This window comes from Pseudophryne corroboree, chromosome 8 (genome assembly GCF_028390025.1).
Source record: "Pseudophryne corroboree isolate aPseCor3 chromosome 8, aPseCor3.hap2, whole genome shotgun sequence".
In the NCBI taxonomy this organism is placed as follows: Eukaryota; Metazoa; Chordata; class Amphibia; order Anura; family Myobatrachidae; genus Pseudophryne; species Pseudophryne corroboree.
The window spans coordinates 24,585,770-24,613,484 of record NC_086451.1 but is presented as its reverse complement, the minus strand read 5'-3'; the positions used below and the strand labels follow the sequence as shown (position 1 = coordinate 24,613,484).

The following is a 27,715-nucleotide window of genomic DNA, read 5'->3' as shown; positions in this document are numbered from 1 at the left end:
CACAGAGGTAATGTAATGTAGTTTCACAATTATTCAAAATGATCAACATTAAACATAATAAATATTAAAACATTCCGGATAATATTCAAACATTGCTATAAACAATTCATAAACTGAATCAACTCCGATACATTTAGGTTTAAATGGCAGTCATTAATGGAGGTAATATAACATCTATGAAATCCTGCTGTCTTTCTTCTAACAGGTAGGTGCATTTATCATGTACAAAGATCTACACAGAAGGTGCAATAAAGTAAACTCTGACGGGACCTTTGCTGGCATGAAAAAATATAGTCCAGCACAATATGCATTATCGTCCCCCCAGCAGCTGGTGCATGCAATAATCACAGGAAGGCTCCGCTTATTGTAATGAAACAACTGGCGGGCTTACAGGACTCCTGCTGGCACGAAGAGAGGAAATCAGCCCAATGGACCTAATTCAGACCTGATCGTAGCAGCAAATTTGTTAGCAGTTGGGCAAAACCATGTGCGCTGCAGGTGGGGGCAGATGTAACATGTGCAGAGAGAGTTAGATTTGGGTGGGTTATATTGTTTCTGTGCAGGGTAAATACTGCCTGCTTTATTTTTACACTGCAATTTAGATTTCAGTTTGAACACACCCCACCCAAATCTAAGCCACTCTGCACGTTACATCTGCCCCCCCCTTTCCCCCCCTGCAGAGCACATGGTTTTACCCAACTGCTCACAAATTTGCTCCTATGATCAGGTCTGAATTACCCCCAATATGCATTAACATCCCTCCGGTAAGTATGTAGCACCGACCAGACTACAGTATATTTGCTGCCAACGCTCCAAGACTTTCCAGGATTTGCCGAGTCCCCTCTAGGTTGCAGTACTGGCTGATGGCCGTCATATGCGTGCCTTAGTCAGCAGCCCATAGCGGCCAGCATTAGGCCGCCGGCAACTCAGCAGAGAATGCTGCGGAGGATGGGGGACACCACTGAACCTTGCCGGACAGATAAGTTATGGTAAATATCAGTGGAAAATTCGTTAGTATCACCATGGTACTAAACAAATTATGCGGCAGGAATAAAGTGCCAGTATTAACACCAGGAGATGTGTATATGGATGAATATAGATATTAAAAACTTATGTTCCGCTTTACCCCTTCGACTCTTCTTCTTTTCCTCTTTTTCTATTCCCCTTTCTCTTTCTCTCCTGCTACTCCCTCAGGGGCAGATTTATTAAGCTCGGTGAGTGATAAATTGGAAGGTGATAAAGTACCGCATCAACCATTGTAATCAGGTTGGTGTACGTGAGACCTAACGTACACATCGCTTGCCCGTCTGCTTGCTAACCAGTATTGTGCCCGTTTGGTTGATAAATGTAAGTTTTATCACCACTTCGCTTTATTATATACATTTGTATTCTGAAGCAACGGATATACAAAGTTACCTAGGAAAGACTCTACTAAGAGGCCCCGTAAGCTCTTACAGGAAGACACAGCAGAGCCATAGAATCACACGCATGTAACGGACATGTCAGAGCACGGGAACTCCTACACTCACCTGTCCGTGTTTTACTGTTGGTGAGAATCTCTTGCAGACGTTCCTGTAACTTATCCGCCCTCTTCCTCTCCAGATGCAGTTGTCTTTTCAGGTCTTTTAGCTGCGGGTGATAGGGAAACAATGCTGTATATTAGTATTAGTATGTGTCCTGATGTCTGTGTATTAGGAGGAGGGGAGAGGTCAGCGTGTCCTGATGTCTGTGTATTAGGAGGAGGAGAGAGGTCAGTGTGTCCTGATGTCTGTGTATTAGGAGGTGGGGAGAGGTCAGTGCGTCCTAATGTCTGTGTATTAGGAGGAGGGGAGAGGTCAGCGTGTCCTGATGTCTGTGTATTAGGAGGAGGAGAGAGGTCAGTGTGTCCTGATGTCTGTGTATTAGGAGGTGGGGAGAGGTCAGTGCGTCCTGATGTCTGTGTATTAGGAGGAGGGGAGAGGTCAGTGTGTCCTGATGTCTGTGTATTAGGAGGAGGGGAGAGGTCAGTGTCCTGATGTCTGTGTATTAGGAGGAGGGGAGAGGTCAGTGTGTCCTGATGTCTGTGTATTAGGAGGAGGGGAGAGGTCAGTGTGTCCTGATGTCTGTGTATTAGGAGGAGGGGAGAGGTCAGTGTGTCCTGATGTCTGTGTATTAGGAGGAGAGGAGAGGTCAGTGTGTCCTGATGTCTGTGTATTAGGAGGAGGGGAGAGGTCAGTGTGTCCTGATGTCTGTGTATTAGGAGGAGGAGGAGGAGGAGAGGTCAGTATCCTGATGTCTGTGTATTAGGAGGAGGGGAGAGGTCAGTGTCCTGATGTCTGTGTATTAGGAGGAGTGGAGAGGTCAGTGTCCCCTGGTGTCTGTGTATTAGGAGGAGAGGAGAGGTCAGTGTGCCCTGATGTCTGTGTATTAGGAGGAGAGGAGAGGTCAGTGTGTCCTGATGTCTGTGTATTAGGAGGAGGGGAGAGGTCAGTGTGTCCTGATGTCTGTGTATTAGGAGGAGGGGAGAGGTCAGTGCCCCCTGATGTCTGTGTATTAGGAGGAGAGGAGAGGTCAGTGTGTCCTGATGTCTGTGTATTAGGAGGAGGGGAGAGGTCAGTGTGTCCCGATGTCTGTGTATTAGGAGGAGGGGAGAGGTCCGTGTCCCCTGATGTCTGTGTATTAGGAGGGGAGAGGTCAGTGTGTCCTGATGTCTGTGTATTAGGAGGAGGGGAGAGGTCAGCGTGTCCTGATGTCTGTGTATTAGGAGGAGGGGAGAGGTCAGTGTGTCCTGATGTCTGTGTATTAGGAGGAGGGGAGAGGTCAGTGTGTCCTGATGTCTGTGAATTAGGAGGAGAGGAGAGGTCAGTGTGTCCTGATGTCTGTGTATTAGGAGGAGGGGAGAGGTCAGTGCCCCCTGATGTCTGTGTATTAGGAGGAGCGGAGAGGTCAGTGTGTCCTGATATCTGTGTATTAGGAGGAGGGGAGATGTGGGATGTCCTGATACCAGTGTATAAGGAGGAGGGATCTGTGTATTAGGATAGGCTATATACTCACAGCTGCACTCCCTCTCTTCTCCAAGATTCTCTGTCCATCCGCTGTATCTTTTACCTCCTGGTAAGTAAAACAAATCTATATTACTAATCACCACCGCTGACAGCCACGTGTGACATCCCCCATCCCCAGACAGGAGATCCCTGTATAATAGTACATTTAGTAAGGTTACCAGTAAGAGACATAGTAGTTATGAACACCACAAGCCCCGGGCTGGGCACAGAGAAGGTAACGTGGGCGGAGAACGTAGGAGAGTTGGGTGCATGGCGGAGGTCTCACCTGTCTCAGCTGCTCTATTGTCTCATTAAAACTCTCTCTCTCTTTCTCAAAAGCCTTTATTTGCCCCATGAGTGTCTCCAGCTCGTGTTGTTTCACCTGCAGGAGATAACATGAATGGCATAAACCAACTGTATGACTGTCACATGAACCCCGCCATATCAAGTCCCAAACTTACCTGCAGCTCCGCAGAATGTTCATCCCGCCGTTTGGCCAAGTCCTCCAGGTGCTGCAGCTGGTTCCGCTCAACTGTCTCCTGCAACAAGTACAACAGATTGATAAACAGGACACATACTGTACATAGAGACCTAGATACTAAAACTCAGACCATTTCCCCCACTCACCTCCGCATCCTTCAACCGTCGCTCAAACCACCCTTTGGTTCCCTCTAGTGACTGAATCTGTAAGCGCAGCTCCTCTGTAGTTTGCTGCAATCCTTCCAGTTCTCTGCAGCGGGCCTAAAAACAAAACCAAGATTATATATACACACACACTGTACTGACCACCCATTGTTCTTAAAGCTAAGTTTGAATTCCTATCCTATCACGTTAGTTTTATATGAAAAAACTTTTTCTCGTATTTTTAAAAAATTATCTTTCTTGAAACTGTTTTTACTCTCGTATATATTAAAAACTTATTTTTATAATTTTATAACATCTTTTTGGCCTTCTTAAAGCATATAAAAACATTGTTTTTAGCCACACTTGTCGCCGGTACCCCTATCCCCCCATTTCTTATATTATATTATATATATATATATATATATATATATATATCGTGGGTGCGGCACTCACGGAGATAACAAGGATACACCATGCGGTTTATCAACGTTTCGGTTGTACTACCGTTTTCAAGATATAAAAACACACACATAAACATATATATATATATATATATATATATATATATATATATGTTTAAGACAGCACTCGGTGAAACATATAACAAACAAAACAAATGGTGGTGCAAGATCAAAAAAGGGTTAAAACGGACACTCACTTTTTCCAGGGAATGAATAAAGAAAAACCAGCACTCACTTTTACAGATAAAAAAAAACCCTGATTATTTATTCTTCATAAAGATTCCATTGCATATAGTCAGCAGCTGTCGGTCTACATGCAATGGAATATTTATGAAGAATAAATAATTGTTTTTTTTTTATCTCTCTAAAAGTGAGTGCTGGTTTTTCTTTCATCATTCCCTGGGAAAGGCAAGTGTCAAAAATGTTGTAAGAAATATTATATATACAGTGTATGTAACTGATCCACAACATTAGTCTTTAAACTCACAGTACAGTACACAAAAGCTACGGGGGATACAGCTTCAAGAGCCCCATGTAAACGGCACGGCCTTGAGTCTAAGAGCTTTACTCATTAGTTCACCTTGTTTATGAGAATACCTCCTCAACCAGAGCTGGACTGAAAGCTCCATGCTGGTAACTGGAGGAAGCTATATGGATTCCTATGAGCTCATACCAAGGAGGAAGCCTTCAGAACTGAGGGAGGATTATCAGATCTGAAAGCCCCTACCTCCAAGGCCACGCTGGAGCCATGAGAACTGTCTGAACACATTCTCGATGGATATTCATGACGACACCAGGTAATACCAGAAGGGAAGATAAGATACACGTATACTGAAAGAGCAAGGGATCAGCAGAGCTTCCATAAATGCAGCTTATAGGTTGGAGGACTCTTGACCTTTATAGACTATAAAGGTTTGTGACTGGAAGCCATCAGACTTAGGGCCTAATTCAGACCTGAAAGCTGTTGTGCGAAATCAAACAACGGCTGATTAGCGAATGACTGCGCATGTGTACAGATCATAATGCGCAGACGTGAGGCCAAACTGCAAAAAAATCCTGCGTCTTTTTGATCGCTAGGTGAACGCAGGCTGAGTGACAGGAAGCGGACGTTTGGGGGTGGTAACTGCTCGTTTTCTGGGAGTGTCAGGAAAAAATAAGAATTTACTTACCGATAATTCTATTTCTCGTAGTCCGTAGTGGATGCTGGGGACTCCGTAAGGACCATGGGGATTAGCGGCTCTGCAGGAGACTGGGCACAAAAGTAAAAGCTTTAAGAGTACCTGGTGTGCACTGGCTCCTCCCCCCATGACCCTCCTCCAAGCCTCAGTTAGGATACTGTGCCCGGACGAGCGTACACAATAAGGAAGGATTTTGAATCCCGGGTAAGACTCATACCAGCCACACCAATCACACCATATAACTTGTGATCTAAACCCAGTTAACAGCATGATAACAGAGGAGCCTCTAGAAAAGATGGCTCACTACAGCAATAACCCGATTTTTTGGTAACAATAACTATGTACCAGTATTGCAGACAATCCGCACTTGGGATGGGCGCCCAGCATCCACTACGGACTACGAGAAATAGAATTATCGGTAAGTAAATTCTTATTTTCTCTGACGTCCTAGTGGATGCTGGGGACTCCGTAAGGACCATGGGGATTATACCAAAGCTCCCAAACGGGCGGGAGAGTGCGGATGACTCTGCAGCACCAAATGAGAGAACTCCAGGTCCTCCTCAGCCAGGGTATCAAATTTGTAGAATTTTACAAACGTATTTGCTCCTGACCAAGTAGCTGCTCGGCAAAGTTGTAAAGCCGAGACCCCTCGGGCAGCCGCCCAAGATGAGCCCACCTTCCTTGTGGAATGGGCTTTTACAGATTTTGGCTGTGGCAGGCCTGCCACAGAATGTGCAAGCTGAATTGTACTACAAATCCAACGAGCAATAGTCTGCTTAGAAGCAGGAGCACCCAGCTTGTTGGGTGCATACAGAATAAACGAGTCAGATTTTCTGACTCCAGCCGTCCTGGAAACCTATATTTCCAGGGCCCTGACAACGTCTAGCAACTTGGAGTCCTCCAAGTCCCTAGTAGCCGCAGGCACCACAATAGGTTGATTCAGGTGAAACGCTGAAAACCACCTTAGGGAGAAACTGAGGACGAGTCCTCAATTCCGCCCTGTCCGAATGGAAAATCAGATGAGGGCTTTTACAGGATAAAGCCGCCAATTCTGACACGCACCTGGCCCAGGCCAGGGCCAACAGCATGACCACTTTCCATGTGAGATATTTTAACTCCACATATTTAAGTGGTTCAAACCAATGTGACTTTTGGAACCCAAAAACTACATTGAGATCCCAAGGTGCCACTGGAGGCACAAAAGGAGGCTGTATATACAGTACCCCTTTTCTTTTTGGAAGAAAATTGACAGGGCCGAAATTTGAACCTTAATGGACCCCAATTTCAGGCCCATAGACACTCCTGTTTGCAGGAAATGTAGGAATCGACCTAGTTGAAAATTCCTCCGTCGGGGCCTTACTGGCCTCGCACCACGCAACGTATTTTCACCAAATGCGGAGATAATGTTTTGCGGTTATATCCTTCCTGGCTTTGATCAGGATAGGAATGACTTCATCCGGAATGCCTTTCTCCTTCAGGATCCGGCGTTCAACCGCCATGCCGTCAAACGCAGCCGCGGTAAGTCTTGGAACAGACAGGGTCCTTGCTGGAGCAGGTCCCTTCTTAGAGGTAGAGGCCACGGATCCTCCGTGAGCATCTCTTGAAGTTCCGGTTACCAAGTCCTTCTTGGCCAATCCGGAGCCACGAATATAGTGCTTACTCCTCTCCATCTTATGATTCTCAGTACCTTGGGTATGAGAGGCAGAGGAGGGAACACATACACTGACTGGTACACCCACTGTGTTACCAGAGCGTCTACAGCTATTGCCTGAGGGTCCCTTGACCTGGCGCAATGCTTGTCGAGTTTTATAAACATGTGGAAGACTTCTGGGTGAAGTCCCCACTCTCCCGGGTGGAGGTCGTGTCTGCTGAGGAAGTCTGCTTCCCAGTTGTCCACTCCCGGAATGAATACTGCTGACAGTGCTATCACATGATTTTCCGCCCAGCGAAGAATCCTTGCAGCTTCTGCCATTGCCCTCCTGCTTCTTGTGTCACCCTGTCTGTTTACGTGGGTGACTGCCGTGATGTTGTCCGAATGGATCAACTCCGGGTGACCTTGAAGCAGAGGTCTTGCTGAGCTTAGAGCATTGTAAATGGCCCTTAGCTTCAGGATATTTATGTGAAGTGATGTCTCCAGGCTTGACCATAAGCCCTGGAAATCCCTTCCCTGTGTGACTGCTCCCCAGCCTCGCAGGCAGGCATCCGTGGTCACCAGGACCCAGTCCTGAAAGTCGAATCTACGGCCCTCTAGAAGATGAGCACTCTGCAACCACCACAGGAGAGACACCCTTGTGCTTGGTGACAGGGTTATCCGCTGATGCATCTGAAGATGCGACCCGGACCATTTGTCCAGCAGGTCCCACTGGAAAGTTCTTGCGTGGAATCTGCCGAATGGGATTGCTTCGTAGGAAGCCACCATTTTTCCCAGAACCCTTTCATTGATGTACTGAGACTTGGCTCGGTTATAGGAGGTTCCCGACTAGCTCGGATAACTCCCTGACTTTCTCCTCCGGGAGAAACACCTTTTTCTGGACTGTGTCCAGGATCATCCCTAGGAACAGAAGACGAGTCGTCGGAATCAGCTGCGATTTTGGAATATTGAGAATCCAATCGTGCTGCCGCAACACTACCTGAGATAGTGCTACACCAACCTCCAACTGTTCCCTGGATCTTACCCTTATCAGGGAATCGTCCAAGTAAGGGATAACTAAAATTCCCTTCCTTCGAAGGAGTATCATCATTTCGGCCATTACCTTGGTAAAGACCCGGGGTGCCGTGGACCATCCATACGGCAGCGTCTGAAACTGATAGTGACAGTTCTGTACCACAAACCTGAGGTACCCTTGGTGAGAAGGGTAAATTGGGACATGAAGGTAAGCATCCTTGATGTCCCGAGACATCATGTAGTCCCCTTCTTCCAGGTTCGCAATCACTGCTCTGAGTGACTCAATCTTGAATTTGAACCTCCGTATGTAAGTGTTCAAGATTTTAGATTTAGAATCGGTCTCACCGAGCCGTCCGGCTTCGGTACCACAACAGTGTGGAATAATACCCCGTTCCCTGTTGCAGGAGGGGTACCTTGATTATCACCTGCTGGGAATACAGCTTGTGAATGGCTTCCAAAACTGCCTCCCTGTCAGAGGGAGACATCGGTAAAGCCGACTTTAGGAAACGGCGAGGGGGAGACGTCTCGAATTCCAATTTGTACCCCTGAGATATCACCTGAAGGATCCAGGGGTCTACTTGCGAGTGAGCCCACTGCGCGCTGAAATTCATTGAGACGGGCCCCCACCGTGCCTGATTCTGCTTGTAAAGCCCCAGCGTCATACTGAGGGCTTGGCAGAGGCGGGAAAGGGCTTCTGTTCCTGGGAACTGGCTGATTTCTGCAGCCTTTTTCCTCTCCCTCTGTCACAGGGCAGAAATGAGGAACCTTTTGTCCGCTTGCCCACGAAAGGACTGCGCCTGATAATACGGCGTCTTCTTATGTTGAGAGGCGACCTGGGGTACAAACGTGGATTTCCCAGCTGTTGCCGTGGCCACCAGGTCTGAAAGACCGACCCCAAATAACTCCTCCCCTTAATAAGGTAATACTTCCAAATGCCGTTTGGAATCCGCATCACCTGACCACTGTCGTGTCCATAACCCTCTACTGGCAGAAAAGGACAACGCACTTAGACTTGATGCCAGTCGGCAAATATTCCGCTGTGCATCACGCATACATAGAAATGCATCTTTTAAATGCTCTATAGGCAATAATATACTGTCCCTATCTAGGGTATCAATATTTTCAGTCAGGGAATCCGACCACGCCAACCCAGCACTGCACATCCAGGCTGAGGCGATTGCTGGTCGCAGTATAACACCAGTATGTGTGTAAATACATTTTAGGATACCCTCCTGCTTTCTATCAGCAGGATCCTTAAGGGCGGCCATCTCAGGAGAGGGTAGAGCCCTTGTTCTTACAAGCGTGTGAGCGCTTTATCCACCCTAGGGGGTGTTTCCCAACGCACCCTAACCTCTGGCGGGAAAGGATATAATGCCAATAACATTTTAGAAATTATCAGTTGTTATCGGGGGAAACCCACGCATCATCACACACCTCATTTAATTTCTCAGATTCAGGAAAACTACAGGTAGTTTTTCCTCACCGAACATAATACCCCTTTTTGGTGGTACTCGTATTATCAGAAATGTGTAAAACATTTTTCATTGCCTCAATCATGTAACGTGTGGCCCTACTGGAAGTCACATTTGTCTCTTCACCGTCGACACTGGAGTCAGTATCCGTGTCGGCGTCTATATCTGCCATCTGAGGTAACGGGCGCTTTAGAGCCCCTGACGGCCTATGAGACGTCTGGACAGGCACAAGCTGAGTAGCCGGCTGTCTCATGTCAACCACTGTCTTTTATACAGAGCTGACACTGTCACGTAATTCCTTCCAACAGTTCATCCACTCAGGTGTCGACCCCCTAGGGGGTGACATCACTATTACAGGCAATCTGCTCTGTCTCCACATCATTTTTCTCCTCATACATGTCGACACAAACGTACCGACACACAGCACACACACAGGGAATGCTCTGATAGAGGACAGGACCCCACTAGCCCTTTGGGGAGACAGAGGGAGAGTTTGCCAGCACACACCAGAGCGCTATATATATATATACAGGGATAACCTTATATAAGTGTTTTTCCCCTTATAGCTGCTGTATTATTTAATACTGCGCGTAATTAGTGCCCCCCTCTCTTTTTTAACCCTTTCTGTAGTGTAGTGACTGCAGGGGAGAGCCAGGGAGCTTCCCTCCAACGGAGCTGTGAGGGAAAATGGCGCCAGTGTGCTGAGGAGATAGGCTCCGCCCCCTTCTCGGCGGCCTTATCTCCCGTTTTTCTGTGTATTCTGGCAGGGGTTAAATTCATCCATATAGCCCAGGAGCTATATGTGATGCATTTTTTTTGCCATCCAAGGTGTTTTTATTGCGTCTCAGGGCGCCCCCCCCCCAGCGCCCTGCACCCTCAGTGACCGGAGTGTGAAGTGTGCTGAGAGGAATGGCGCACAGCTGCAGTGCTGTGCGCTACCTTGTTGAAGACAGGACGTCTTCTGCCGCCGATTTTCCGGACCTCTTCTGTCTTCGGGCTCTGTAAGGGGGCCGGCGGCGCGGCTCTGGGACCTATCCATGGCTGGGCCTGTGATCGGTCCCTCTGGAGCTAATGTCCAGTAGCCTAAGAAGCCCAATCCACTCTGCACGCAGGTGAGATCGTTTCTTCTCCCCTTAGTCCCTCGATGCAGTGAGCCTGTTGCCAGCAGGACTCACTGAAAATAAAAAACCTAAACTTAAACTTTTCACTAAGCAGCTCAGGAGAGCCACCTAGTGTGCACCCTTCTCGTTCGGGCACAAAAATCTAACGGAGGCTTGGAGGAGTGTCATGGGGGGAGGAGCCAGTGCACACCAGGTAGTCTTAAAGCTTTTACTTTTGTGCCCAGTCTCCTGCGGAGCCGCTAATCCCCATGGTCCTTACGGAGTCCCCAGCATCCACTAGGACGTCAGAGAAACACAGGCGTTCCCAAGCGTTATCAGGGCGGGTGTGTGACGTCAGCTCCGGCCCGATCAGCCTGTTTGTTTCGCACTGTAGGTGTAAGTCCTGGGCTGCGCACAGACTGGAAAAATCATTCCATGGTGAGTTGCGAACGGATTTGCAGATGTTCGCTGTCTGGCGAGGTTTTCGCGCGGCGTACACATGCATTCGCACACTTGCACGGGGCGGGTTTTCACTCTCTATGGGCAGCGGCTATCTGATCGCAACCCTCTGCAAAATCGCACCGCAGCGATCAGGTCTGAATTAGGCCCTTATTTCTAGAGTAACCCAGCAGCTTATTGACAGGCATCTAGAGGAGGAGACCATTGAGCGGGGGTTTGTTCTGGAGAATGGAGATTTCTGACCACACGGGCAATGTCAGCACAGAGGTTCCTGGAACGGGTTTGGTACGGAACGTCTACAGTCACAATGCAGACAGTGACTCTGTAGATACCAGAAACCCCTGTGACGGCATCACGCCATGGTTTAAACGCTACTTACAGCACTGTAACCATGCGGACATTAGCCATGCTCCTACAGCGGCATGAATAACGTTATAATGTCCACTCAGCTAAAATGCAATAAGTAGCATTTCTACCTTGTCGGGATGCTGGCGCGCATGCCGGTGTCAGCAGTCGGCATTCAGACTGCACTCCTCTGGAAGGAACAGAACTCCGGGAGTCATTCGGACCCGGTCGCTCGCTGCTTTTTGTCGCAGCCGAGCGAACGGGTCCCTACTGCGCATGCGCCGGCTCCGTAGTGCGCCGGAGCATGCTAGACAGCCGAAGACCGTAGCAGGGCTGTGATTGCCTCTGCCTGATTGACAGGCAAAGGGGATCACTGGGCGGGAGGGGACAAAACGGCGGCGTTTGGCCGCCATTTCGTGGGAGCGGTCCGGCCAACGCAGGCGTGGCCAGACCAAACGGGGGGTGGACCGCAGCGGCCGGGCCGGGGAGCGATAAGTAGCTCCCGGCCAGCACGCTAAAGCTGCACTGGCCGGGAGCTACTCTTGAAGTGCAAAGGCATCGCCGCTGTGCGCTGCCTATGCACTTCTGCGAGGGGGGGGGGGCGGCACTGACATGTGGGCGGACTAGCCCCGTGCTGGGCGTCCCCCCGCATGTCAGTGTGAATGATCGTAGCTGTGCTAAATTTAGCACAGCTACAATCAACTCTAAAACAGCAAATACTTATTATTCTAATCCGAAGACCGAGGCAAGTCACAGATTTACCAGCTATCCCAGGAGACATCTTTAGATGTCTTCCGTGACTTTTTGTGATAGGTAGAAGCTTTATTCGGGTACTGCCTGGATACAGTGGCGTTGCACTGTTCTCTCGCTGCGTTGCACTGTTCTCTCGCTGCGTTGCACTGTTCTCTCGCTGCGTTGCACTGTTCTCTCGCTGCGTTGCACTGTTCTCCTCGCTAATTTTATAATTAGCGAGGAGATTGGGATAGAAACTGAGAATGATGTGTTCCCTTTAAACTGGGCATGTGGAGGAGGCCTCTCCAGATTAATCACTGGCATGAACATTCAGTAGGTTTCCCCAATTGTAACCCATTGAACGTTTACGTATTACAGTTACAGGTTGAGTCTCCGATATCCAAACTTCCAAAACACGGAAAATATTCCGAAATACAGAATTTTTTGAGTGAGACTGATAGAGTGACACCTTTGTTGTTTCATGGTTCAATGTACACAAACTTTGTTTAATGCACAAAAGTATTAAAAATATTATATTAAATGACCTTCAGGCTGTGTGTATAAGGTGTATATGTAACATAAATGCATTCTGTGCTTAGACTTAGGTCCCATCACCATGATATCTCATTATGGTATGCAGATATTCCAAACTACGGACGATGGGCCTAATTCAGACCTGATCGCAGCAGCAAAGTTCTTCTCTAATGGGCAAAACCATGTGCAGTGCAGGTGGGGCAGATGTAACATGTGCAGAGAGAGTTAGATTTGGGTGGGGTGTGTACAAACTGAAATCTCAATTGAAGTGTAAAAATAAAGCAGCCAGTATTTACCCTGCACAGAAACAATATAACCCACCCAAATCTAACTCTCTCTGCACATGTTACCTCTGCCCCACCTGCACTGCACATGGTTTTGCCCATTAGAGAACAATTTTGCGGCTGCCATCAGGTCTGAATGAGGCCCAATATGATATCCAAACACTTCTGGTCCCAAGCATTTCGGATATGGGAGACCAAAACCTGGGTACATAACTTTATGCTTATAAGGTGAAGGAAGTCCCTCTTATTTATGTCCCCCTGCAATAACCGTGTCACAATCTGGGCTGCGCAGATGTCTGCCTGTAGGCGGAGCCTGACCTTGGACGCTGCATCGCACAACCACTGCCCAGTCATAACACAGAGTAACAGTAGATTCATCTAATAGACTTCACGGAAACAGCACTCAAGTAGGATAAAGGTAAAGACAGTCTTCACACCTGATACAATGTGATCCACTGATGTAATCGTGTCAAAACCTTGGGCCTAATTCAGACCTGATCGCACCTCTGCAAATTTGCAGACGTTTGCGAACGGATAGTCGCCGCCCAGAGTGAATAACCGTCCCGTGCACGTCTGCGTACGCCGTGCAAAAAGCTTTGCAAACGTCGTTCAGCTGCAAATCCGTTCACAACTCACCATCGAATGATTTTTCCAATCTGTGCAGTATGTGCGTAGCCCAGGACCTACTCCTACAGTGCGATACAAACAGACTGATCACTGCCTGGTCCACTTGCTCCCCCGCCTATATGCAACGACTGAGATCCGCAAAGCCAGTGAGGAGGTCCAGTGGTCAAGTCTGTGAGGAGGAGGTCCAGTGGTCAAGTCTGTGAGGAGGAGGTCCAGTGGTCAAGTCTGTGAGGAGGAGGTCCAGTGGTCAAGTCTGTGAGGAGGAGGTCCAGTGGTCAAGTCTGTGAGGAGGAGGTCCAGTGGTCAAGTCTGTGAGGAGGAGGTCCAGTGGTCAAGTCTGTGAGGAAGAGGTCCAGTGGTCAAGTCTGTGAGGAGGAGGTCCAGTGGTCAAGTCTGTGAGGAGGAGGTCCAGTGGTCAAGTCTGTGAGGAGGAGGTCCAGTGATCAAGATTGTGAGGAGGAGGTTCTGTGGTCAAGTCTGTGAGGAGGTGGTCCAGCGAACCTGAACTGAAACTACAGGCATGCTTTGAATGCACTGACTGGAACGTTTTTGAGACTGCTGCAAATTACTTTAATGATCTTGCCAACACGGTCACGTCGTATGTTAATTTCTGTGAGGACTTATGTGTGCTGTCAAGATCTGTCTGCATCTATGCAAACAACAAGCCTTGGTTTTCCGCTAGCCTAAGGTAGCTACGCCTTGCCGAGGAGTAGGCACACAGGAGTGGGGACAAAATCAGGTATAGACAGGCTAGGAACACCCTATCTAGGGAGATCAGGGCAGCGGAAAAACGGTATGCGGACAAGCTTGTGTCCAATTTCGATGCGAATGACCCTCGGTCGGTGTGGAAGGGCCTGAAGGCTGCCACCAACTACAGGAGCTCCACCCCCTGCGCTGGCTCTAGCCAACAGCTGGCAGAGGACCTGAATCGTTTCTACTGTAGGTTTGAGAAGCTCCTACGACGCAAGCGATACCTCGCCTCATTCTGCTGAAGTGCCGGCTGCTACGGCGGGAATTCTTCTCGCTCCCAGGGCACCATGTCTACTCTTCATGCGGAGGTTGTGGAGGTAACTAAGCTATTCAGGAGACTGAAGCCAAGGAAGGCTCCAGGGCCAGACGGCGTATCTCCATCCGCCGTAAAAACATGTACTGAACAGCTGGCAACAGCCTTCACTGCCATCTTCAACAAGTCGCTCGGAACTGGTGTGGTCCCAGCTTGCTTCAAGCGCTCGCTTATCATTCCAGTGCCGAAGAAACCCTCCTCCTCCGGTAACCTGAACAACTACAGGCCAGAAGCACTAACATCGGTGGTGATGAAGACGATGGAGCGTCTAGTACTGACTCATTTAAAGTCCACGGTAGGTCCCCTACTTGACCCTCTGCAGTTCACATACAGGGCTAATAGATCGGCGGAGGACGCGGTGAATCTGGGTCTGCACTTCATCTTGCACACATGGATTGGCCAGGAGGCTATGCGAGGGTCCTGTTCGTGGACTTCAGCTCTGCATTCAATACCATCATCCCTGGCCTGCTGCAATCGAAAATGCACGGCTTAGATGTCACCTAAAACGTTATGCTCCTGGGTGGTGAACTTCTTATTGGATATCGAGCAGTGAGTCAGGATGTGGAAATTCATGTCTGGGGTTAGGACAACTAGTACGGGTGCACCCCAGGGGTGTGTTCGTTCTCTCTTCCTCTTCTCTCTTTACACCACCGACTGCTCTTCTGAAGACACATCCGTGAAACCCCTTAAATTTGCGGACGACACCACGCTAATTGGTCACCTGGTGCGGCACAAACAGTCTACAGCTAAATTCATCAAAAACGGTTGCGATGATTGTTGACTTCAGGAAGCACACCCTAACACCCCCCCACCCCTCTCCCCACTAATAATGGTGGACAATACAATAACAGGGGTAGAATCCTTCAGATTTCTAGGCTCCACGATCGCCAACGGAATTGTGGGAAAAGTGAGGCTGTACTTCTTACGCTAACTTAGGAAGTTCAAACTGCCGCAGGAACTTCTGATCCTCTTTTACTCTGCAATCATTCAATCTGTTCTCTGCACCTCGATGATAGTGTGGTTTGGCTCGGCCTCAACTCATGATAGGAACACACTACAGCGAATCGTAAGGGTAGCGGAAAAAAATCATAGGGACAAATCTCCCGGCAATTGAGGCTATCTATCGGGCAAGGGTCATGAAGCGGGTGGAAAGGATCATTGACGACCACTCCCACCCTGCTCACGTCCTGTTTCGACGGCTGCCGTCTGGCAGACAGTACAGCTTGCAGCTGGTGAGAACTGCTAGACACAGGAACAGTTTCTTTCCCCAAGCAACTATCTCGGTTAATTCGACAATCGCCTAGCCCATTTCATGTTCATATACCCTTTTAGATTGTAAGCTCGCAAGAGCAGGGACTTCTTTCCTCATGTGCCTTTCCTTTTCTTACTTACACTGTCTTATACTTCATACTCCCTTTGATGGCACCTAAGCCCGGGATTTCTATACCTGTCTTATATTGTCTTGTACTGTAAGTGCTGTTTTCTTGTTTGCTCATTTTATTATGTACTGTTTAATGGGCGCTGCAGATCCCTTGTGGCACCATATTGTCAGCGTCCGGAGTCTTACCGGTACGCTGGGGCCGCGGAACTGGCTTCCTTGGCATTATGCGGGCAGCGGCGGAGGTGGGCTGCTGCGCCAGATCCGTGGGCAGCAGTAGCGGCGGTGAGGTGGTCCGCTTGTGGCGGCGGGACGCCGCTACAGCGGGTCGCTCTTGCTGAACCGTTGCTTGGAGACCAGGGGCAGTGAGCAATGTGGCTTTGCAAAAAGGTCTGCATTACTGGGCGCCGCCATGTTGGAGACCAAGTTTTAAGCATAGTTCCTGTTTCCTGTTTCTTCCAGCCACTTCAGGGGAAGCTCTCCCTATAAAAGGGGGCTGGTTTAGGACAGGGATGCCAGTGCTTCAAGATACAACCCTGTTGTAGGTGCTTTAGCCTGTGCTTCCAGGATTCCTGCTGTATCTTGGTTCCTCCTGATCCTGCTTGGTCGGTTCTCTGTTGCTGCTGAAACCGCCGTTTCTTGCCTGCTACTGCCTGTGGAAGCGCTCCTGGAAAACCTGGTCCAGTAAGACTCTTTGGGCACAGTCGGCCCTGGGTCTTCTGCCTCGTCTTTCAAGCCACACTCCACAGATCTCCTTCACCAGCCACGCCTTTGTACCACTGACCACAGCCTGCAGATTATTATCTTCAAGCCTCGTTTTCCAAACCACAGTCCACAGTCCTTGTCTCCAGCCACGTTTTCAACTACCAGCCACAGTTCCACAGTTCATCATCTACAGTCTCGTCTTTCGAATCACAGTCCGCAGTTCTTCACCTCCAGCCACGTCTTTAACCATTGTGCTTCAGCCTCGGTTCTCTACCTCAGCCCTGTACATAATAAATACTTTCCATTGACTCTCAAACCTCGCCTACGTTCTTCATTGCTCCGTGTCCCATGCGAAGGAACTATATCCAGCCCCCTCATCTGGTTCATTCACAGCCTGCTACCTCCTTGGGCAAATCTCAGCTGCCGGATCCTCAAACCCTGCCAGACGTGACACATATAAATAAAGGATAATAATAATAATACACGTAACATGTACTCAAGTATGCGTCATGCGTCTCTTCTCTATGTTATGTTATGTGCTGTATTTTGTCTGAGAGCTGTGGTTATTGGAAACAAATACCTTGTGTATTATGTACGGATATACAGATGGGTCCATGTTTATCAGTGACCTTTAATAGGATTAACTGAGACTGGGCAGTCGGACTTAATCCCCTGCTGTATTGTTCTCTGTATTGTATTGCAGCTGAGAACAATAGATGAAGGGTTTATGATAATAAACCATGTTGTGCCTAGGTGCAGCAAACTAGCCAAGATAACAGTGGACCCATCTGTACTCGGCAATAAACCCATTCTGATCGGGGCCGGAGCCGACGTCACACACCTGCCCTGAAAACGCTTGGGACCGCCTGCATTTTTCTTGACACTCCCAGAAAACGCCCAGTTACCACCCACAAACGTCCACTTCCTGTCAATCAGCCTGCGTTCGCCTAGCGATCAAAAAAGCTCCCAGATTTTTTGCAGTTTGGCCTAGCGCCTGCGCATCACCATCCATACGCATGCGCAGTAATTGATAATTGGCAATCAGGTCTGAATTAGGCCATTTGTTCACTACCATCATCACTGGTTCACATCACAGTACAGTGAAGGTAAGTGAACCTGCCGGCAGGAATGGAGGGATCGGAGCAGGTATTGGAGATACCTCCTACGTACATTGGCTGTATGACTTTTCAGCAACTTAGACACATGCGCAGTTGATAAACATCAACCATCTGCAGAAATACCAGCATTGCGTGCGGCTGAGAATCAGTTTCCTGGCTATAATCCGCACGTCCCCTTCAGATACCTTCTCTTCTATCCTCTATCCGTTTAGTTTACTATACGTTATAATTGTTGCAATTGACAACGGATACGGCGAATCATTATAAGCTCCTCTGAGGGGAGTTGGTCCAAGGATTTCGTCATCTTTCTTTCTTAACTAAACAGTATAAGACTAGATTCAAAGTCGGACGCGCTTCACGAGCAATACAGGTTTTCAGGATCTACCAGACAAAGCCTTGTAACGGAAATACAGACTGAGCCACATAGGAACATTTAAAGCTATCTTGAAAACATGCCCTGCTCGCTTATAGAACCAACGATCAGAATGCAGGAGGAGCTTGGCGGCTACAAACACTTGTGAGCAGGGCATGTTTTCTGTGTGATCCTGTGTGTGTGTTTATAGGTCATTCTCTGCCAGGTATACCTTCTCGTCCCTCAGCTGGACCCGCAGGTCTTCCTCCCCGCGGTTCTTCCCTTCGTGAAGCTCCCTCAGCTCCTTCTCATATTTGGCGCGGATGCTCAGCACCTCTTTCTCGTGCTGGAGCTTAATGTTGCCCACCTCCTCCTTGTGCCGTGCCTTCTCCTGCTGCATCTCGATGGCCATCTCGTCCAGCATGACTTTTCTCTTGTCTGCGCTCTGCGGGGAACGGGAGCAGGTGTCACCAACCGGGCAGGAGCAGGTCAGAGTATGGACAACACGAGGGGAGACTCTACCTTGCGGGCCTCGTCCAGGTCCTGCTGTAACTGCTGCATCTCCTGCTTCTGCTCCAGCAGTTGCTCCGCCAGGCGGCTATTCGCACGGCTGGACTCCTATCGGGAGAGAGAGGAAACATATCAGATGCTTCTGCAGCTCATAAGGGGTTTCCGCTTCGTCCACTAGGGGGCACAAGGACACTGGGTATAGCCTGGAGTGGCGAGATACTTACCTGTCTGTACATTCATTTTGTGTACAGTAACTTTCCATTCCTAGTTAGGCTATGTTACTATATATTGGGGGCAGAGACAGTGTGCAAGGGAGGACCAATCACAAACCAGAGCCACAGAGACTGCAGCTTCTGATTGGTTCCTCCCTCTGCAGCCAATGGTTAGATGGTAAAACCCCTCCCTTCCATTACAAACATATGAAGCTCCTCACTCATCTTTTAAACAGTATCATGATTGGATCCCATACAGGTCAAAAAGCAGATACAGCAGTCATCTGATCTACTTAGACATCGCTGGCTCTAGACAAGACCTCACTGTGTGTGCCGTATTAGAGAAGCTCCTCCCCCTCCCTGATACGGTGGTGCTGAAATAGAGAAGCTCCTCCCCCTCCCTGATACGGTGGTGCTGAAATAGAGAAGCTCCTCCCCCGAACATGGTGGTGCTGTATTACAGAAGCCCTTCCTCCACTCCCCTCCCACATGGCGGCATGCGGCAGCGGAGTGACAGAGAGCATGAGGGTCTTATGTGATTTACTCCATCGGACGCACCATTCATATTTATTAAATTTAAAGAATAATAATAACACTCCATAATCTGTACCTCCACCACTGGGCCTGATGATAGGCTGACATTTCAGGACACATTGCAAAGGCCTTTAATAAGTAAAAATGTGTGGATAAACTATTAAACACACACATACCCCCGTGCCCTGCCTACCTCCGACTCCCCAACCCTGCCCCACCTGGAGTTGAGTCTTCAGGTCCTCTCTGAGCGCCAGGAGCCCCTCCCTCTCAGTCTGCTGCTGCTGCAGTTCCGCCGTCAGCGCTGAAGTTTGGTCCCGCAGTAAACTGAGCTCCTGGGTTCTAGAGGTTTGAATCTGCAGGTAAAGAATAATGGTCTCCAGTAACCACAAACGAACACATGGCAAAGCGGCAGAGAACCGTGGGGCACAGATGTGAGAGCATGACAGGGCCACGTATCTGCAGATCTGGGGACTGGACGGTACAAGGACTGGGAAATAGAAACAGAACGAGCCTCTGTAATGGATCAGGGAGGCTGCGCACTGTTCTATAGGAGAGATCCAGGCAGCGCACCGCTTACTGCGCCATGTTATCGCCGCTCGCTACGGCTGCAGGCAACACCGGGAAAAGACGGAGAAGTGGGTGCTGTTCAAAAGGGCTTTAAAACTGCAACACTAAGATCACCAACTCTCAGTGGTGTTTCTGGGGAATAGAAAGCATATATAAATGGCACACCAAGAAAATCTGCCATGGCAAAAGCGGGTGATGGCTCATACAGCCGTACAATATTGGGGTGTGATGAGATGGATGCTGGATGACCCTAAATACACGGTTCCTAATTCAGAGCTTAAAGTGCCGATACTCGCCAATATATAGCACTTGGTTATATGTGTACTGTCACCAGTCTCCCAGTGTAACGCATGAACCTGGGAGACCTCCTACTGACACTAGTAACATGAACCTCAGAGCCGGCCCTAGGCATAGGCAAACTAGGCAAATGCCTAGGGCACAAGCAGCATCTGCTGATTAAAATGATATGCGGCATGACTATATTCTGTGTGTGACTGCGGCTGTATCTGCATACAAAATGATTACTAATGTGCGGCATTATGTGTATAAGGTGTACTACAGTAGTTGGTGGTGAAACGTACAGAAAGGGCACTACTGTGTGGTCTAATGTGAATAAAGAGCAATATGGTGTGATGTAATGTGTATAAGGGGCACTACTGTGAGGAGTAACGTGGTACTACTGTGTGATGTAACACGAATAAGAGACAACTATTGCATGATATAATGTGAATAAAGTTGGAGTACTGGGTGGCGTAATTTCAACTGGGGGTATTATTGTGTGGCCATGCCCCTTCCCAGCAAGAACGCGCCCCGTTTTGGGCTGCGCACTGAATGTGCGCACTGTTCCTATTTAAAATATAGGGGGTAGGAGCACCAAAATGAGGTCTGCTATGGGTGAGGGGTGATGGTGCTGGGAAAGTGGTGCAGGGTCAGAGGCGGAACTAGCGTCTGTGCAAGGGGGCACCAGCCAAAATCTTGCCTAGGGCATCATGTTGGTTAGAGCCTTCTCTGCTGAACCTCACCTGTGTAGTGGGAACCTTCCCTTTAATAAGGATATTACAAATGTCATATTTGATACTGTTCATATAACATAAGCAAGGTGTCAGTAAAAATTGGTGGCCATCAGTAAAATGTTTCTAAATTATTGCCCTGGTAGAACACTGGGGCATGAGGCACTTCCTGACTCTTGCTCCTGCCCACAAAATGGGAGACTCCACTGTGCTAAGGTGAGGGGTGTGGTATGAGCAGTCAACATTCAGAATGCCGACAGGTTCTGATTGACATCAACATGGATGCGGTCAGCATGTAAAATGTCAAAATTAGGAAAATGTCGACATGTTCATAATGTTGACACCAGACTGTTGATCTACAGTTTTTTGCTTATTTTAGGCTAAACCCTAAAAAATCTAACACAAAAACGTGATGCCGACATTCTGGCGTCGACGTGTTAAATGTCGTCCTTTTGACGCTCTTGACATGTGAACGATGATTATTTTACACGTCGACCTCATGACCGCACACTGTTTATATTCAGAATCTGTTGACATTCTGATGTCGGCATTCTGACTGGAACGTTAGTTGATAAGCGGCCATTAAAAAGCCAGAATTTTGAGGAATGGGATTGGCGGCGTACCTGCTCCAAGGCCGCTAGATTGGTGCGCAAGGCATCGTTCTCTGACAGAATGTTGTCAACCTGCTCCTGGCTCTCCGCACTCTGCCAGGCTACCTGCACTCAGGGAGGAAGGCGGCACACAGAGCAGGGGCGAGCAGAAGGCAAGCAGCAGGAGGAAAGGAGGAGGAGGAGAGAGGACAGTTTAGTGATAGAAACAACAGCCAGAGAGTAAGCACACAGCACAGCGGGCACACGGGCCACCGGCGGATTCCATACCTGCTCCTGCAGACCATGAAGAGCCTTATCGTGGTCCTGCTTCAGGTTCTGAATCTGCTCCTTCAGCTCGGCACAATTCTGCAGACAGATAACGTCACATAAACCACAAGCAGTGACTTCACGACCTCCAAACCTTCCTGACTGACCGCACTCAGCTTATTATTTATCCAGGTTTACGGCAAGGTGCTCTAGAACCTTGCAGGGAAGTCCATACAATATTGGGTAAAAGTACTAGATCCCCAGCAAAGAGTGTATGGGTTCTAGAGTCCTACTGTAAGTGTATACAGTATTTGAGCGATTTTATTTCTGCGCCTGTCTATGGCGCGCTGCGCATACATCCAGGGAGCGTACGCACACAATCGGAGGTGCGGCTTAGGCTCCCGGTAGACGCATGGTCTCAGAAATGTGGGAACAGGGGGGAGGCTTGGCACATGCACAGGGATGGTACGTCTTATGGGCATATTATAGTAACACTGCGGGTGTGCAAATTTGTGGGGTAGGGGTACAGGGAGGACCGGAGCACTGGTGTCTTAGACAAATCAGTGGTCATTTAATTAAAAAAAGTAAAGTAGGTATATCCACTCATAAGGTGTATGTAGATACCTGGTAAGCGTATAGTGTGTAGTTATTAGTTATGGAGGTACGCCCTAGAGAGTGTAGGAGTCTAAATGACTGAAACACCAGGAAGAAAAAAGTACTCTCTTGGCGGGGGATTCACCTACCTGATTTCCGAATTCATTGCTATTAAAATGTAACGTTTATTGGTAATTGTTAAAATGATTTAGAAATGAAGGACAAGACAGACACAAGACAACCAACATATAAATGGGAATAGGGGCTAATTCAGACCTGATCGGTGCTGTGCGTTTTCGGTGCATGCCAGAGATGCGATCGGCATCTCAGCCCTGATGGACAGGCAGAGGCGGTCGCTGGGCGGTAGAGAGCTGACCGGCGGCGCTGGCGGCTGTGTGCGCGACGGGTACCTCCCTGCCAGTGCGCAGGAGCTGCGCTGGTAGGGAGCTAGTCTTCAGGTACAAAAGCTTCGCCGCTGTGCGATGCTTTTGTACCTGTGCGGGGGTAGGGGGAGCAGAGCCAGACATGTGGGGCAGACTAGCCCTGTGCTTGGCGTCCCCCCGCATGTCAGGGTAGCTGATCGTAGGCTACGATCAGGTCTAAATTAGCCCCATAATTCTTAGGTAGTCCGTGTGAGTTCACAAAGTGCCCCGTTTCACACTTCCTATGACATTTATACAGTTGGCGAGTGAATACATAGGATTCTGAATTCCACGTGATCTTATGAAATATTTGACATGTTCCATAGGCAACTGGACAGTTGTATTATCTGTGTGATAGAGTGAAAAGCAGTTTATCTAATCGCCTTGCCTGCTGCCTGTAAAGTGTAATGACTGACTGCGGTTTTCAGATTGCAGCACTGGTACTGTTCGGGTTTGTCAGATAGCACAGGTGTACGGTCAGTGGTAACCGTGTATTCTGCAATAGTTACTGGCCGGCGGACGCTGCCTAATACGTAACAAGTTACCAAGTAAGATTACATTCTGCCACGTTTGTAACAAACCCTCAAGTAAAGGCAGTTTTGCCTACATATTTCTTATACTGGCCATACATTAGTACGACTTGCACTAGATGCGAGTCGTGCTACGATCCCCCCGCCAGCTGCCGGGCATGCGATAGATTGTACGGTGCTTTAGCACCATATGATCTATCGTACCTCGGCAATTGCCGGCGGCTGGGATCGACTGATCATATGTGCAGCACATATGATCAGTTGATGCGATGTATGACCCGCAGGGGACGCGCATCGCATGGTATTCGCACCCAAAGCATGTACGATGTGCATGAGATGGGTCGTATGACAGGTCGATAACGTGTATTCGTACACGATATCGACGTAGTGTATGGCCAGCATAAGAACGCTTATTTCGCAATGGTATAGTTGCTACAACCGTATTAATAGAGTTCAAACAGATCCATCAGAATCTTGCTGTATTGGCAGGATGTACCTAGAACGTCTCATGGTATAGGATGTAGCAGTGTTGCCTGAGGGTCTGTGAAAGGTAATCACGATTTTTACAGAATACATTGTGACTACATAACCTGCTGTTATAACAACTGTACTATCCGTGAAATAACTCTCTCTCTCACAGACCCTCAGGCAGAAGTGCTACATGCTATATACCATGAGACGAATCCAGGTATATCCTGCCAATACAGTAAGATTCTGATGTGGCCCAATTTGTGAACTCACACGAAGAATTATGCCCATTCATATGTGGTTTGTCCTGTCCCTGCTTTGTCCTTCATTTCTAAATCAGGATTTTGGTACTTACCGATAAATCCCTTTCTCCGACTCCACAGGGGACACTGGAGAGCAGTCACAATGGGGATATAGTAGGTAGTAACTGGGAGCTGGCACTTTAAAACTCTTAACACTGTGACTAGCTCCTCCCCATCTAAGTGAAAAACTAAAGCCAGGCTAAGTGAAAAACTGAAGGAGAAAACTCTTGACGTTCACACCAGGCCACATAAGCCTTCCAAATGCGGTAGCAGTGAGACGATGTGACTGACTTTCGAGCCTGGAGCATAGTAGGTATAACCGTATGAGGAATCCCCTTCCTTTTCAAGATGGCCTTCTCAAAAGCCACGCCGTCAAACGTAGCCTGCGTAAGTTTGGATAAAAAAAAGGACCCTGTTATACCAGATCGTCTCGCAGTGGCTGGGGCCAAGGTTCCGCTACTGACAACAGGTGTAGGGCGGAGTACCAAGTCCTGCGCGGCCAATCTGGAGCCACCAGGAGGACCAGCGCGTCTTCTCTCTTGATGCGTTGCAGAACCCGAGGCAACAACGGGAAAGGAGGAAAGAGGTAAACGAACCGGAAATTCCAAGGAGCAGTGAGGGCATCCACGGCCGCCGCCGGGTCCCGCGTCTGAGAGTAATAAAGAGGTAGTTGACGGTTCAGGCGGGACGCCATGAGGTCGATCTGTGGTCTTCCCCACCAGCGGACCAGCTGACAAAACACCTGGGGATGGAGTGACCACTCCCCCGGGTGCATGTCTTGGCAGCTGAGATAATCGGCTTCCCAATTGTCCACTCCTGGAATGAATATTGCCGACAAGGACAGAGCATGTTCCTCCCAGAGGAGGATGTTGGTGACCTCCCTCATTGCCGCACGGCTGCGAGTGCCGCCCTGACGGTTGATGTACGCTACCGTCGTGGCATTGTCGGACTGAACTCTGACTGCTCAACCGCGCAGTAGGTGATGTGCCTGAAGTAGGGCGTTGTACACTGCCCGTACCTCGAGAATGTTTATGGGGAGAGCGGATTCGTGAATCGACCAGCGCCCCTGAAACTAATGTTCGAGGGTAGCCGCCCCCCAGCCTCGCAGACTTGCGTCTGTGGTGAGGAGAGTCCAATCCCAAACGCCGAACCGCCTTCCTTCCAACAGATGTGTCGAATTAAGCCACCAGAGGAGAGACGACTGTGCTTTTGGAGACAGCGTCACCCGCTGATGAAGAAATAGATGAGACCCTGACCACTGATGTAGAAGACACAATTGGAAAGGTCGAGAGTGGAAGCGTCCGTATGGAAGAGCTTTGAACACCGCTACCATCTTCCCCAGAAGGCGAATGCACAGATACACTGATAACCGACGGTGTCCAAGTACCGACCTCACCAACGTCTGAAGAGAGAGGATCTTGTCCCGAGGAAGAAAAACCTTCTGACGGACCGTGTTGAGAATCATTCCCAAGAACAGCAACCGTTGTGAGGGCTATAAGTGAGACTTCGGGAAGTTCAGGATCCACTCGTGCCGAATCAGAAGGTCCTGGGTTATCCGGATATTCTGAAGTAATGGGTCTGCAGAGTGCACCTTCAGCAGCAGATCGTCCAGATAGGGGACAATCGTCACACCCTGCTTCTGAAGTAGGGCCATCATGACTGCCATAATCTTTGTGAACACTCTGGGAGCAGAAGAGAGAGACGGAACGGAAGGGCCTGGAACTGGAAATAAGCGTCCTGTATCGCGAACTGGCGAAAAGCCTGATGAGGAGGCCAAATGGGAACATGTAAGTATGCATCTTTGATGTCTAAGGACGCCAGAAACTCGTTTTGCTCCAACCCAGCAATAACAGACTGAAGGGACTCCATCTTGAACCTGAATATCCTCAAAAACGGATTGAGATCCTTCAAGTTCAGGATTGGCCTGACCGAGCCGTCCGGCTTCGGTACGAGAAACAGGCTTGAGTAATAGCCCTGTTTCCGATGGTGAGAGGGAACAGGGATCAGTACCTTTACGGAAAGAAGCTTCTGGACTGCTGCCTGCAAGGCAACTCTTCTGTCGTCGGAAACTGGCAAACCCGTGGTGAAGAAACGCTGAGGCGGTCAGGTTTGAAAATCGAGCTTGTTTGCGCAAATGATGAGATCCATGACCCAAGTATCTGGACAGGATTGTACCCAGGCTTCCCTGAAATCCCACAGATGAGCTCCCACCCTGTGGTCCCCCAGGTGGGAGGGAAGCCCGTCATGCGGTGGGAGTGGTGGAGGACTTAACATCTGGCTGGGCGGAGGCTGTGGAACCTCTGCCTCTGCCCCTACCTCTATGGCCAGAGACGGAAGCTCCGCCCCTGGCTTGGCCTCGAAACCTGGAAGGGGCACGAAAGGACCGAAAGGAAGGACCCGTATAGGGCCTCCGAGAGGATGGAGCAGCAGAGGAAAGATAAGTGGACTTACCTCCAGTGGCCTGAGAAATCCAAGCATCCACATCCTTTCCAAATAGGACCTCTCCCGTAAAGGGGAACGCTTCTACTGCCCTCTTGGTTTCAGCATCCGCCTGCCACTGTCGCAGCCAGAGAGCTCTGCAGGCCGAAATTACCAAAGCGGAAATCCTAGCTCCGAGGATACAGACGTCCTTGGAAGTCCTCCAAAGATAAAGAGCTGATTTGCGAATGTGTTCCGCCAACGGTATCAGCTGATCCGGAGGCAAATCGTCACGTAGTCCTGAGGACAATTGTTCCGCCCAAGCTTCCATAGCTTTATTGACCCAACAACCGACCTGCGCCGGGCGATGTAAAACCCCCGCCGCCGAGTAAATAGTCTTCAAGGTGGTTTCCAACTTCCTATCAGACGCTTCCTTCAGCGAAGTCGCTCCAGGAACCGGCAGAACCGTCTTCTTGGACAGACGAGACACCGAAGGATCCACAATCGGAGAGGTCTCATAACGTTTCCTGCTATCTGCGGGAAAAGGATAGGAAGACAACATTTTCTTTGATACTTGAAATTTTGCATCCGGATGTTTCCAAGCTGCCGTCATGAGCGCATCCAGGAAAGGTCACCGGCAGTGTTTGGTTGGTGCCAAACCTTGAAGGACGCAAGGTATCCTGTTCCATCTCCTCCACCTGTAATACTGAGCGAATAGCTGTAATAAGCGCCTCGATACCCTGAGCTACTGGTTCAGAGTCCTCATAAACCTGATTGTCATCAGTATCCTGTACATCTACCACTGCCTCATCTAATAGAGGCAAATCATCGTCAAATTTGTGTAACACTGAGGCTAGCAATCTCTTTTTTGAAATCTGGGGAGGGGAAGTTAAGGACGGGGCCTGGGAAGGGAGCACTGCCTTAGAGAGCCCTTCCACTGACTTTGCCACGGACCGAGCCCATGCCGGTTCCAGCTCAGGCATCGGGACAATACGATACTTATCGCTGCCTTGCTGCCGGATTCTTCTGCTGATGGAGTGGCCCCGACACGCACCGCAGGCATCGGTGTCCAGCCGGTCTCCAGAGAGTCAGCGTCTCCTTCAGCCGGGGATCCATCCCAAGCCGCACGCAGCTGCGATGGGACCCCGCCGGCAGCTCCCGCGGTGCAGAC

The 27,715-nt window shown here is 49.2% G+C and overlaps 1 protein-coding gene across 2 annotated transcripts in view; it reads right to left on the bottom strand.

Moving 5' to 3' along the window:
• The window catches only part of GRIPAP1 (GRIP1 associated protein 1), a 127,174-nt gene that overhangs the window by 83,186 nt on the left and 16,273 nt on the right, over nucleotides 1-27,715 (bottom strand). The window contains exons 14-23 of one of the 2 annotated variants that reach the window (XM_063936083.1): nucleotides 21,832-21,909; nucleotides 21,577-21,669; nucleotides 19,595-19,729; nucleotides 18,643-18,738; nucleotides 18,353-18,565; nucleotides 3,651-3,764; nucleotides 3,485-3,562; nucleotides 3,310-3,405; nucleotides 3,034-3,090; nucleotides 1,530-1,629 (exon numbers count right to left, since the gene is read on the bottom strand). In XM_063936083.1, the coding sequence (XP_063792153.1) occupies nucleotides 1,530-1,629; nucleotides 3,034-3,090; nucleotides 3,310-3,405; nucleotides 3,485-3,562; nucleotides 3,651-3,764; nucleotides 18,353-18,565; nucleotides 18,643-18,738; nucleotides 19,595-19,729; nucleotides 21,577-21,669; nucleotides 21,832-21,909 (1,060 nt within the window). The remainder of the gene's footprint in view (nucleotides 1-1,529; nucleotides 1,630-3,033; nucleotides 3,091-3,309; nucleotides 3,406-3,484; nucleotides 3,563-3,650; nucleotides 3,765-18,352; nucleotides 18,566-18,642; nucleotides 18,739-19,594; nucleotides 19,730-21,576; nucleotides 21,670-21,831; nucleotides 21,910-27,715) is intronic. The other variant, XM_063936084.1, reaches the window with a different exon arrangement.